The sequence below is a fragment of the Amblyraja radiata genome, chromosome 15 (genome assembly GCF_010909765.2).
Source record: "Amblyraja radiata isolate CabotCenter1 chromosome 15, sAmbRad1.1.pri, whole genome shotgun sequence".
Lineage (NCBI taxonomy): Eukaryota > Metazoa > Chordata > Chondrichthyes > Rajiformes > Rajidae > Amblyraja > Amblyraja radiata.
Window position 1 is genome coordinate 48,574,052 of NC_045970.1, and position 14,160 is coordinate 48,588,211.

General features: G+C 40.4%; 1 protein-coding gene across 1 annotated transcript in view; it reads left to right on the plus strand.

Annotated features, from left to right (window-relative positions):
• pten (phosphatase and tensin homolog) overlaps positions 1 to 14,160 on the plus strand; it is a 111,910-nt gene that overhangs the window by 47,071 nt on the left and 50,679 nt on the right. Inside the window, exon 2 of the mRNA XM_033034368.1 lies at positions 6,698 to 6,782. Coding sequence (XP_032890259.1) covers positions 6,698 to 6,782 — 85 coding nt within the window. The remainder of the gene's footprint in view (positions 1 to 6,697; positions 6,783 to 14,160) is intronic.

A 14,160-nucleotide genomic window follows, 5' to 3' on the forward strand; every position in this document is an offset into this window, starting at 1 on the left:
ATACAGAACAGAACAGTGTGTCCATATACCATTGTATAAATATATACAAACATGAATAAATAAAACAGATAAAGTGCAAAGTTTCAGTTGAGTTCAATAGCCTGATGGCTGTGGGGAAGAAGCTGTTTCTGAACCTGGACGCTGCAGTCTTCAGGCTCCTGTACCTTCTACCTGAAGGTAGCAGGGAGATGAGTGTGTGGCCAGGATGGTGTGGGTCCTTGAAGATGTTGCCAGCCTTTTTGAGGCAGCGACTGCGGTAGATCCCCTCGAGGGCAGGGAGGTCATGAAGTGTTGCACAGGGATTTCTAGAATTTGAGGTTTATGCGGCAGAAAGCATGGCTGGCAATGGTGGGGTTGAAGAAAATTTGTGTGAGGCGATTATTGGAGAAGCAGAGAGATCTTGCAGGGTATGGGTCTGGAGATTGGAAGGGTTGGGGAAGGAAAAAGTTAGGAGGGATTTGAAAAGAGCAATTAGAAATTTACAACTCGGCTCCTGATTCTGCATCATAAGTCCGAGGTGAATGGGGGCTAATCATTGGGAAAAGTAGCATCAAGCATGTTTTGCATGAACTTGTATTTAAGGAACTGCAAAGTTGGAGAGAGCAGGAGAACTGTCAGATTCATTGGAAGTTACGCCAATAATGAGTTACGATCAGCAAATCCTATGAGGCTAATGTTAAGCAGGTAGAAGTAGGTGATTGGGTATTAGAAGGAATGATGTCAGAAGATCACGTAATCCATGATGGCCAGAAAAATACAGTGGAACCTGCGTGTTCATAGAAATTAATTTTGCAGTGGAACATGCTATTTTTTGTTCACATGGAGACAAAACGAATGCTTGATGTGTTGCTTTGTTCATGTCGTACTTAGAGGCAGCTAAAGTCATTATTTTCGGAGTCATCGATGCAGGCTGTGCTCTGATCTGCACCTTTTCATACCTCTTGTTTCCCCCTCCCCAACTCTCAGTCGACCCGGCAGCAATACATTTGCTGCTTGGATTTCTCTGAGGAGCATTGCTCTAAAAAGGACAGGTGTCAAAATATGTGGTAGACAAAGATACTGGAGAAACTCAGTGGGTGAGTCGGCATCTATGGAGAGAAGGAATAGGTGATGTTTCGGGTCAACGCCCTTCTTCAGACTGATTAGGGGGGGGGGGGGGAGAAAGGAAGTCAAAATATATGGTATTTTGCAGCCAGGCTTTTGTATTTTGTTACCAGCTATAAGGTGGGAGGAGAATGAATGGACATCTCCAAGCCCCAATTTACAGTCTAACATTTTCTGAAGGAGTCTGAAGACAGGACCAGTCCCAAAACGTCGCCCATTACTTCTCCCCAGAGATGCTGCCTGTTCTGCTGAGTTACTCCAGCATTTTGTGTCTACCTAACATTTTCCTTTACCTTTTGAAACTGACTATCCGTGTCACCTTGACGAATATGGACAACATAAAATTATCATTTTGTACCAAGTTAATAAATGCAATTGTCTTGCATTCAACAAACTCAATGCCAATTTAGAAAAATTGCAATGCTCGAAATATGACAAAAATGGAGATGCTGCCAATATTCAGTTGGTCAAGTGGGATCTTTTTCCCCACAAATGCTGTCTGATATCGTTTCCAACATTTTATTTTATCGTAAGCTAAATGCCACATGAACCTGCTAATTTTCTGTGTTACCGTGCTTGAATTAGTTCTGGTTAATGAGTTGTAGTGGGGAGGCTGACAGATTCTCAAGGGACAGGTGTGAGCTTGGAAAGTTAAGACACTGGCACTGCAGGTTCGACTCACCTGAGGGGGCTTTAGGAGCATGTTTTAGGGAGTGACCAATCATTGGTTTGTGATAGATCCTGGATTTTTGTAGCAAAATTCTACGCTGTTTTGAAAACTGATATACCCAGCTAATGATGAAAGCAATGTCCCAATGTATGAGAATTCAGCTCATCTTTCCTAACAGCCAATTGAATTTGTGTATGAAGGAACTACAGATGCTGGTTTACACTGAAGCTAGACACAAAATGCTGGAATAACCGGGACAGGCATCATTTGTGGAGCGAAGAAATGGGTGAGGTTTCAGGTCGAGACCCTTCAGACTGAATTGAATTTGCCTAGTGTAAAGAGTGAACTTTCATTTCATCACCAGGCAATACAGTATTTCATTGGTTTCTATTTCAGCTGCAGCTGATGTATAGGTATTTGTGTACCAGTGTCGGAAAGTGCGGATAGAGAAAAAGTGCAAGGGCCACAACAAGGCTAGGTTGGAAGATCGGGAATTCATCCCGAGCATATTGAAGGACCATTCAAAAGTCAGATAACAGCTGGGGCAGACGTTGTCACAAAATCTGGTGGTGCATGCTTTCAAGCTAGCGTATCCTCTGTCCAGTAAGAGAGGGGAGAAGAAAGAATAACCAGTGTAGGAGCGCTCCTTCATTATGTTGGCTGTCGAATATAGATGGAGTTGATGGCAGTATGTGTGGAAGGCGTGGTGTGTTGGGGAGGCTGGTTTGTGTAATAGCCTGGACTGCTTTGACAAGTCTGAAGAGGATCTCGACCTGAAACGTCACCCATTCCTTCTATCCAGAGATGCTGCCTGTCCCGCTGAGTTACTCTTAACATTTTATGTCTATTTTCGGTGTAAACCAGCATCTGCAGTTCCTTCTTACACTCAGTAGTTTCTTGCTGTATTTGGCAGAGCAGTTGCCAGACCAAGCTGTGATGCATCCTGACAGGATGCTTGCTATGGTATCATGGAGTTTCGACGGTGTAAAGTCACCCACCTCTGCACTCTCAATCTTTTCACTTAAAATTGGTGCCAGACTACAAACCCTATGAAAATATGGGAATGGAATACTTTATTGTCACATGTGTCGAGGCACAGTGAAATTCTTTGCTTGCGTACCCAAGGTATACCTAAGGTGTTCTGGCAAGCCTAGCGATGCACTGTTCAACTAATTTGAATATTTATTAGTCACTTGCTGTAACTTGACAACTAAAATATTCAGCTGAGTATTCTGCAGCAGAACTTGTGCAAGTTCTTCCTCTGGGGGACTGGCATCTGCCATGACCTTGTCTTGTGACTTGGATATAGACCATTTGTGGTGTTGCCCAGAGCACACTATTCTCAACGTTATACCCAGTATTAGTATTTAAACTTTTGCCTGTAAGTGTGAAATCAAGTGATTGTGCCTCTATCAATATCTTTCACCATTTTAATCTCTGGTTTAATTTTTTGGACATAAAATTAAAATTTTGCAAGGATAACATTGCTAGAAGGGGAGAGGTACATGCCACACCACCTCCAACATACACATTAAGTAGATTTTTAATTGCTTGAAGGAGTAGTAATGAAATGCATTCACCTTCTATTACTTCAACATTTCTGTTGGTCCTGGTCTTGGCCATAGCTGCTGTTTAGTTTAGAAATACAGCGGGGAAACAGACCCTTTGGCCCACTGAGTCTATGCTGACCAGCCATCACCCGTACACTAGAACACTAGGGACAATTTACAAATTTTACTGAAGATACTTCATTTACTAATTAACCTACAGACCTGTATGTCTTTGGAATGTGGGAGGAAACCGGAGCACCCGGGGATAGCCCACACTGTCATGGAGAACGTACAAACTCGGTGCAGACAGCCCCCGATTTCAAGATTGAATCCAGGACTCTGGCGTTTGTAAGGCAGCAACTCTACCACTGCACCACGGTGCAGCCCCTGTGCTGTTGTGGCATTGGACCTTTTTGACTGATATGTGAATACATCCACATTTGTCCCCTGCTAGCTCGTAGCTACTGCCATCTTGACCTATGACGGGTAGATTTACTTGAGTGTTGAGCAATGTGGCTGTCAAGGGTGAGCAGCAGAAAAATGTGCACAGATTGTGGAGATGTGAGAGTTGTGGAGCAAGAAAAGTTGGATTGAACTATTATATGAAATAGATTTTGGGCAAATGAGTGGTGGGGAATTTGGTGAACTGAGCAGTTGCAGAAGCCAGCCAGGAAGATATGAGAATATTAAATGTGCTGACGTTTTGTGACACAGCATCCAGCACTGACTAGTGGCATTGAACTGTCATTGTAAACTGATAACCCTGCACTCTGAATACTCTCTGGATGGTCGCCTTCCCCAATGTATTTACAGGCACTCTGGAAGCTCTGTCATTCTACATATAGACATTGGCCCCATATTTTGTGGTTATTGTCCCAAGAGTCCAGATACTATTTTCAAAAGTAGTTCAGTGTATTGTCACGTGTACCAAGGTACAGCGAAAAGCTTTTGTTGCATGTTAACCAGTCGGCCGAAAGACAATACATGATTACAATCGATCCATTTACAGTGTATCGATACATGATAAGGGAATAACGTTCAGTACCAGGTCTAGCCAGCAAAGTCCGATGTGAGGGTCATCAAAGAGTAGCCCATGTATCTCTTTCAGTCCTCTTGTAAACTGATGCTATAGAACAATGTTATAGGCAATTCTCTTGCTTTTGTAAGCTATTTGTTAAGATGCCTTTCATTATCTGCTGTAGATAAAAATGCTGGAGAAACTCAGTGGGTGAGGCAGCATCTATGGAGCGAAGGAATTGGTGACGTTTCGGGTTGAGACCCTTCTTCAGACTGCTTTCATTATCTGCTGATCTCTGGCTCACTGCATTCAATGTGTACAAAAACCCCAGCCTCGCGTTTGTGATCATCTGAAAATGTTCATAGTTCCTGAAAATGTTTATGGTACCTTGATTACGTGCGTGGAGGCTGCGTTTATAATGCGTAAATGTTTTAATAGATTATGTTGTGAGCAATTCCTGCACCAGAAATGCAAAAGACTGAATATTTTAAGTTCTGCACTGTTGGAAGTTCTATCCTAGGTGTTGATTGCTCCTTTCAAATTAACAATTAGATGTTTAATTTTTACAAACAAAGCTTAATTGCTACACTGTCTTGTGTCACACAGGAGGGGCAACACCTATCTTGTGAAGTTTCATTCCCAATATAATGAATTTAAATTAATGCCAGCGTTTTAAAACATGGTTGATCTCCCTCTGTAAAATGTTGGCTCATAGTGGAATGACGATAATTCAGTGTGGAATGACGATAATTCATAATTCTTGAACACTTTGTCTCATTTTTGTGTACCATAATTCAGTGCACTTCAGGTTATACCAAAGAAAGGCACAAAGTACATTCTGTTTTCTCTTCAGATCGTATAAATCTTTTGCCTTTTACTAAAGACACAAAGTGCTTTCAAAGACACAGGCAGCATCTCTGGGGGGGGGGGGAAAGGATGGGTGAAGTTTCGGGTCGGGATCCTTCTTCAGTGAGTTACTCCAGTACTTTGTGTCTATCTTTGGTATAAACCAGCATCTGCAGTTCTTTGCTTCTACACTTCAGGTTAGACATCCCTCCCCTCTCTTTATATCGACCATCTCCCTTTTACAGTTTCAGTCCTAATGCAGGGCCTCGGCCGAATGTTGACAATTTCTTATGCAGGACCCCACCTGCCTTGGGAGAGAGCCCAATGAGTCATTTATCTGATGCTAGTCCTCCTGTACCAGCTCCTTAGGCATGTATTGAACTGTACTGCTTCCTATTTCTTACCTTGCGCTAGGTGGCACAGCTAGTAATCCTGCGATTGCAATGCTGGAGGTTCTGTTTATTAACCTACTCACAAACTCCATGAATTCTCTTTGCAGATCAAGTCATTGGTCCCAATGCGGCCCTTAACCTCTGGCTGCATGCTGGCACCTCTCAGAATGTCTTGTGCCTATTCATAAACATTGACTCCGGCACCAGGGAGGTAACACACCGTCTCTGGAGTTTTGCTTGCAGCCACTGAACGCTCGTCTCTGTCCTTGACCATGGAGTCCCCTATTGCTATCGCTCAGCTAGACTTGGCCCTATCTTGCTGTTCAACAGAGCATGATATGGTGCCACTGTCCTAGCTGCTGTTCTTTGTCCCTCAGAAGCCATCAACCCCAGCAGTAGAAATTTGGCCAGTGACTTTCATCTAATTAATATGGCAAATAAACTTTTAATTGTTGGAGAAAAAGAATAGGAAACATTTTGGGTCGGAACCCTTCTTCAGACTCGGTTCTGACCTGAAACGCAGCTTATTATTTTTCTTGTTAGATGCTGCCTGACCCGCTGATTTACTCCAGCTTATTGTGTCCGTCTTTGTTTAAAACCAGCATCTGCCGTTCCTTCCTGCACGACTTTTAAATGTTGTTGTTTTTATAAGTTGATTTATTTAGAAGAACTAAATATTTGTATGGTTAAAATGCATGGGGAATTACTATTCAGTATGTATCTTAAAACATGAGCTTCAAACATTTTAGCTCTTAGTGAAATTGTATATTGCTAGGGTCCAGCAAGTGAAGAATGGACTTAACATTTTAAGTTGTAGTCATCAGTTAATATCTTGTTTACTCACATTATATGAACCTGCTTTTCCAATTAAAAGCAATTTTATTATGCATCTATGAATAGCTATTTGCAGAATTATCCATTTTTCTTCCTTAAATATATTTCTGCAGAATATTCACTTTCATCTTGCTGTAATCTAAGGACGATTATCCAAATAAAATGTCAAATCTGTATAAATTTTCAAAATGAGTCATTTGCATTTTGATCATTTGTTCTTTACATTACTAGTTTTTTTTGACTATCTGCCACAAATGTTATTGTCCTTAATTGAAGTTGTCAGATATTTATCCAAACATCATTGCCATGGGATTTCCAGCTGAGAGACTTGAAGGCGTCTACAGAAATAACATTGACGATGTCGTGAAGTAAGTACCTGAAATCAGAAGTAATTTTTCATCTTGATAGATTTTTAAGTTTCTCTCCACAAATTAAGATGGAAAATTGTCAACTGAAACCTCTAATAGCATTTTGCCGCACAAAAGGATAAAGAAATTAATGTATTTGATGGTCTTATATTTTACCTTGTGTCTCAATTTTAATTTAATTTACTCTTGGAGAGATGGGAAGAGATTGTGTGATAAAATGACTGGTTCATTTGATGATTGTTTTAAAACCCTCAGCATCTGAATTTTAAATGCTCATATTTTTACTTTTTTGAGAAGGAATTTGAATTGCATCTTTTTCTTAAAGGTTCTGTGGCGATCTTGAACTCTACTTTATATCTCTTTACCATAGGTTAAATGATTATTTAATGGTTTTAGATTCTTGTAAATGCACTGCCCAGTTCTAATCCATTTTTTCCTAAAAATATGCTTGAGATAGGCTGACCAAGAATTGTTAGAAAATCTTGCGTCAGGGATTTTTTTAAGCTATTTCATTTACGTCAGACATCCTGTGCATCAACATCACAAAATAAAAACTGGAGGATGAACATTTTCCAAGCTACCCTGTGGAATTTCTCAGTGAAGTGCAATGACTTTTGATGCTTAATTTTGCTGATAAAATGTTTTTATTACTGTTCCTGTACTTAAACTTGAAAATCACTGTAAATCTAAAACTACATGAATGCAACAAAATTCTTGATTTAGCATGTCACTTATCTTAGAATAGATTAATTGGGTATCAATGTCATGCGAGATTTTTTTTTTTTTTTGCTATCCTTTGTTGTAAAATAATGTACTTTGCCATTTATAATTCTAGATATGCATGTTCAGTAGCTCTTAAATGTTTTCAAAATTATTAAGTAGTGTTGTTTTTAATAACTGGAACATTTGTTTTGGCGAGGCCAAACATTCTATCAAAGTGCATCTCAATGATGTGGTTGATACTAAACTTGAATTTATGACACATATGAAGTTTTGCAAATGTTTTATGTATTATCACGTCCACATGTGTGTCTGGGCAATTTGCACATTGTCTTTGGCCTTGAAGTGCCAGCATGCGTTGTTCCTGCAGCATTTTGGAGCATTGCTGCGTGTAGCCAGAAAATGTTGCTTTGTGACTGTGGCCTGAAAGACATTGCAATGCATTAAATAGTAGTAATTTGTGCACCTCTTAAAATTAAAATTGACTTAATAAAGGAAAGGTTGAATGCCATGTCACAGAAGTTGATGTTGCTTACAGCTTGCAGTTGTTTAGGAGACAAGATAAACTCGGAGTTCTTCATTGCAAGAGGAAAATGCCTCTCAAGCTGATGCAACCTGATTATCGCCAAATGAGGAAGTATAACTGCAGAAACAAGGAGCTGCAGATGCCGGTTTACAAAAAAAGACAAAGCTGGAGTAATTTAGTTGGTCAGACAGCATCCCTGGAAAAACATGAATAGGAGACGTTTTGGTTCGGGACCCTTTAGACAGTGTAACTGCAGGTTGTGTTATCGATCTGAACAGATGTAGTTAATTATCAGGCGATTGTATAAAATGTCTGAATTTATGCATTTCACCACAAATGACAGCTTGCCTACTTTCAATTGCTTATTAATTTTCTATAATCTTTAATCTCCCTTTTTAAAATAGTTTTCCAATTAGCTGCAAGATATTTTTTGACTTGCTTTAACCATATCCTGCAGCATAAAATCCTCCATTGTAGGTGTCCTCTAAGCATGTTTCTATATTTATTCCAAGCATAGCCTAAAATATTAAACTTGCTCTGGAAATGATCAGTTATTGTGTATAACATCTTGCAATCTTAAGAGCTTCATAACATATTTCCCTTATGTTCCAAATAAACTGTTTTTGCTTAACTATGAATGAATGTTTTTTTCTGCATAGAATTTCCTTCTTGAAGATCAATACACATTTTGCACTCTGACAAAATGCTTTCTAACATTTCTGCATGACAATTATTTTTTTTCAGTTGTTGAGCAATTTAAATGGGAAATGCAACACCTGCACCATCACACATTCACCACCCAACACAATTAAAAGGCCAGTCTGAAGAGTGCTGACCCGAATCATCGCCCATCCTTTTTCTCCAGAGATGCTGCCTGACACACTGAGTTACTCCAGCATTCCAGTTACTCCAGGGTCGGCAGAGGGGTGGCACGGTGGCGCAGCGGTAGAGTTTCTGCCTCGCAGAGCGTGCAGCGCCAGAGACCCGGGTTCGATTCCGACCACAGATACTTGTCTGTGCCATGTTTGTACGTTCTCCCCATGGCTGTGTGTTTTCTCCGAGATCTTTGTTTTCCTCCCATACTCCAAAGATGTACAGGTTGTAGGTTAATTGGCTTGGTATAAGTGTAAATTGTCCCTCGTGTGTGTGTGTAGGATAGTGTTAATGTGTGGGGATCGCTGGTCGGTGAGAACTAGGTGTGCTGAAGAGCCTGTTTCCACGCAATATCTCTAAACTAAACTAAAAACATGGTCTAAATCTTCGGAATATTCAGCATCTGCTGTTCCTTTCTACACAATTAACATAATGTTGCTTTGCTTCCTGTTTGGTTTCATCTTGTCCTTTTTCCCTTCATTTTGTTCGGTTTCTCTTTTAAATGTTTAGTATGTGTTTTTGCTCTGGGAAAGCTACATAGCTGGAAATCAACGTGTTTTCCATCATAGATATTGCCAGTGATATTTCTATAAGTTTTCTCCTTACTGAGGATTTCGTATTTCGCTCACTTCTCCTACAAGTGCCACCTTAGATTAGAAAAATCTCAATTCAAGACTGCCTTTGATTTTTTGTTTTTAACTTCCTGTCATAGTTCTTGGACATCAAAGATCAGTTTTCTTTCTTTCTGTCCACTGCTTTCAAGGGATGATTGGTTGCCTTAATCAGATTGAACTGTATAACACTCTAACGTGGTGACCTCATCGTTGCAATTTATTGATCTGGGTACACAGTTTATCAGCCTGTGTCCTTTGTGGTGTCGCAGTTTCTGATTTAACATGGATATGTTGGGTTGGTATCATTTTCCGATATCTCTTCCTCAAATGCTTGAGTATTACTTAAAATGTGTGCCATAACTAAATTTATTTCTTCCACTGTCTTAAAGTCTTTTACATAACTGGGGCAATTTTTCTAGGATTAGTGAAGCCAATCTTTAAATTGTGAAAGAGGCAGTATGGTGCTATGATTTGAGTAATTGTGGGTGGTTAGTGATAAATGAGCTAACTTGGCTTAGCGCAATTCACTCAAAATAGTTACTGTCATTCCAACAATCGGAGATGCTGTGCATCTCAGGAGAGTAATCTTTATTTAAGAATAAGGGGTAAGCTGTTTAGAACGGAGATGAGGAAATACTTTTTCCACACAGAGTTGTGAGTCTGTGGAATTCTCTGCCTCAGAGGGCGGTGGAGGCCGGTTCTCTGGATACTTTCAAGAGAGAGCTGGATAGGGCTCTTAAAGATAACAGTCGGGGGATATGGGAAGAAGACAGGAATGGGGTACTGATTGGGGATCAGCCATGAGCACATTGGGGAAACTGATCATTTTCCCAACTTGACGCCATTTAGATAGTAATCTGCCTTCCTGTTTTTGCTACCAAAGTGGATAACCCCACATTTATCCGCATTAAACTTCATCTGCCATGCATCTGCCCACTCCCCCAACCCGTCCAAGTCATCCTGCATTCTCATAGCATCCTCCTCACAGTTCACACTGCCACCCAACTTTGTGTGATTTGCTAATGTTACTTTGAATCCCTTCATCCAAATCATTGATATATATTGTAAATAGCTGCGGTCCCAGCACCGAGCCTTGAGGTACCCCACTAGTCACTGCCTGCCATTTTGAAAGGGACCCGTTAATCCCTACTCTTTGTTTCCTGTCTGCTAACCACTTCTCTATCCATGTCTACCCCCAATACCATGTGCCCTAATTTTGCCCACCAATCTCCTATGTGGGACCTTATCAAATGCTTTCTGAAAGTCCAGGCACACTACATCCACTGGCTCTCCCCTGTCCATTTTCCCAGTTACATCCTCAAAAAATTCCAGAAGATTAGTCAAGCATGATTTCCCCTTCATAAATCCATGCTGACTCGGACCGATCCTGTTACTGCTATGCAAATGTGCGGCTATCTCATCTTTTATAATTGACTCCAGCATCTTCCCCACCACCGATGTCAGGCTAACTGGTCTATAATTCCCCTAGCTATTCCACATAATTTTTAGTTCATTCCTCAGATATGGTACCCAAAATTGCTCACAATATTTCAAATGCGGCCTTATCAGTGCCTTGTAGTGTCTCAGCATCACATCCCTGTTTTTGTATACAAGCCCTCTTGAAATAAATGCTAGCATTGAGTTTGTTTTCTTTACTACTGAATCGACTTGCAGATTAACTTTTTGGGAATCCTGCAACTTTTTGGGAATCCAAGTCCCGTTGCACCTCCGATTTCTGGATTCTCTCCCCATTTAGAAAATAGTTTATGCCTTTATTCCTACTACCAAAATGCATGACTCCACACTTTGCTTCACTATATTCCATTTGCCACTTCTCTGCCACTCTCCCATCCTGCCCAAGTCCTTCTGCAGAGTCCCTGCTTTCTCTACACTACCTGCCCTTCCACCTATTTTTGTATCATCCGCAAACTTGAACACAGTAATTTTATCCATTTATCACCACACCTGGAGTATTGTGTGCAGTTTTGGTCCCCTAATTTGAGGAAGTACATTCTTGCTATTGAGGGAGTGCAGCATAGGTGTACAAGGTTAATTCCCGGGATGGCGGGACTGTCGTATGCTGAGAGAATGAAGAATGAGAGAATGGAACGACTGGGCTTGTACACTCTGGAGTTTAGGATGAGAGGGAATCTTATTGAAACCTTATATAAAATTATTATGGGTATAATTGTTATATGTTATATGTTATTAAGGGTTTGGACACACTAGAGGCAGGAAACATGTTCCCGATGTTGGGGGAGTCCGGAAACAGGGGCCACAGTTTAAGAATAAGGGGTAAGCCATTTAGAACGGAGAGTTGTGAGTGTTGAATTCTCTACCTCAGAGGGCGGTGGAGGCCGGTTCTCTGGATACTTTCAAGAGAGAGCTTGATAGGGCTCTTAAAGATAGCGGAGTCGGGGGGATATGGGGAAAATGCAGGAACGGGGTACTGATTGGTCCGCCATGATCACATTGAATGGCGGTGCTGGCTCGAAGGGCCGAATGGCCTATTCCTGCGCCTATTGACTTTTTTCTATTTTCTATCCAAGGTAGACAAAATGTGCAGGAGTAGGCCATTAGGCCCTTCGAGCCAGCACTGCCATTCACCGTGATCATGGCTGATCATCCACAATCAGTACCCGCTTTCTGCCTTTTCCCCATATCCCTAGACTCCGCTATCCTTAAGTGGTCTATCTAACTCTCTCTTGAAAGCATCCAGAGAATTGGCCTCCACTGCCTTCTGAGGCAGAGAATTCCACAGATTCACAACTTTCTGGGTGATTTCACAGATTCACATGCTGCCTTCCATGCAGTTTTATTTGAGAACTGGGTATTGCCTACTACCTATGATGTTTGTACCTGCACTAAAGAAGTAACCGTTTATTGAGTACAATTGGATTCCCAATGAGCTGGACATTTTTTGTATTTGTAATGGTCAAAGCGAAAAGGTTAGGAAACCTACTAATAAACTATTACATTGATGGCATGTCTTGTATAATTTGCTACATTGCTATGCCGCAAGAAGTGATAGAATATGGGTGCAATTTTCATCCAAAACAATTAAATATCTGAGTAGGAAGGAACTGCAGATGCTGATTTAAACCGAAAATAGACACAAAATGCTGGAATAACTCAGCAGGACAAGCAGCATCTCTGGATATGAATGGGTGATGTTTTGGGTTGAGGCCCTTCTTCAGACTGACTGTCAGGGGAGAGGGAAACGAGAGATATGGAAGGGTAAGGTGTGATAACGAGAGATCAAAGGAGACGGAAATCAAGGAAAATTACTACGGTGGAATTTTGCATCATGCACAAGTTTTGATTAAAACCCATTAATATCTGAATGAAACAAAACAGTCTGAACTAAATAAAACTGGTCAAAATTGACAGTTTAACAACTGTAGGATTATAAACTTGTAACAGTGCATGACTGCGCATTATAAGGATGATTAAGAATTTTTCTTTAAAAACACTTATTGTAAACTAATGCGTTCCAAAATTTAGAAACCGCATGGCTCATAAGTTAACTTTTTTTTAATAGATTATGTAAAGAATTGGTGAGGAGTTGAGGCTGGAGGAAACAAATTGACAGATGAAGAGAAAATGTAGGCGTTATTTAAGACAATGTCACGGCATATTCAGGACGAATGTATTCCACTGCAAACGAGAGTGAGGGGCCATGGATAAGTAGTCATAGAGTCATACAGCACAGAAACAGGCCCTTTGGCCCAACCTGCCCATAAGGAGAAAAATCAGGTTCATATCTCAACTCTAACCCTTTTATCAGATCTGAAAAACCTGAGGTTTGTAAATACTTGTTTTCAACTCTTTATAGATTTTAAGTAACATCATTCACGATGTTAAATGTTTCTCCCTCCGATGTTGTCTGACCTGAAGAGTGTTTCCAGCGCGTTATTCTATTTTAATCGTTATCCGCTTTCAGGTGCTGATCAGTCATTCAACTATTGGAGTTTTACTGCTTTTGCCTCCTAAATTTTGAATTTGCTTTGAGCCATTCCTAAGCCATACTTTGGGCATTGTGCAGTTATGAATTCAAGACCCTGAGAAGGATTTGGAGTGCTGAAGAAATAACAAAAACTGTGTAGGTTGGTGTTACAAGAATTATGTATGATGCTGCTGGTGCGACTGAATAGACCATACTTTGTTTGGAAGAAGAAAAATGAAGAAACATCGCAACCCTTCATAATAATCAATAGGACATAATATGAGATAGCCACCAACAGATCAGATGAAGAATTTGGATTAAATGCATTTTCTCACGGAGTTAGATTCTGCATTTGTGACCAGCAGTGTAATTCTGGGATTTCGGCATTTGAGAAGATTGATGTACACATAAAAGAGAATAGGATGAAGAGGTGAATTAATTGGTGTTGAAAGACTTGACACTTTCCTTGCCTTGCTGGACCTCATGGCCCATTCATGAGCTGATGAATCTAGAGGTTGAATATTACAAAGAAATGGTGTTTATGCAGAAAAGCTCATTTTTAATAGTTTGGCAATGTTTTTGAATGTCTCAACGTAAAACTTTAATACAAACAAAAAAACCCCAAAGCTGAGTAATGTCAAACTATAATTGTTGCCTTGAGGTAACAAAGTACTGTGCCAAATTAAAGTTTAATACAAA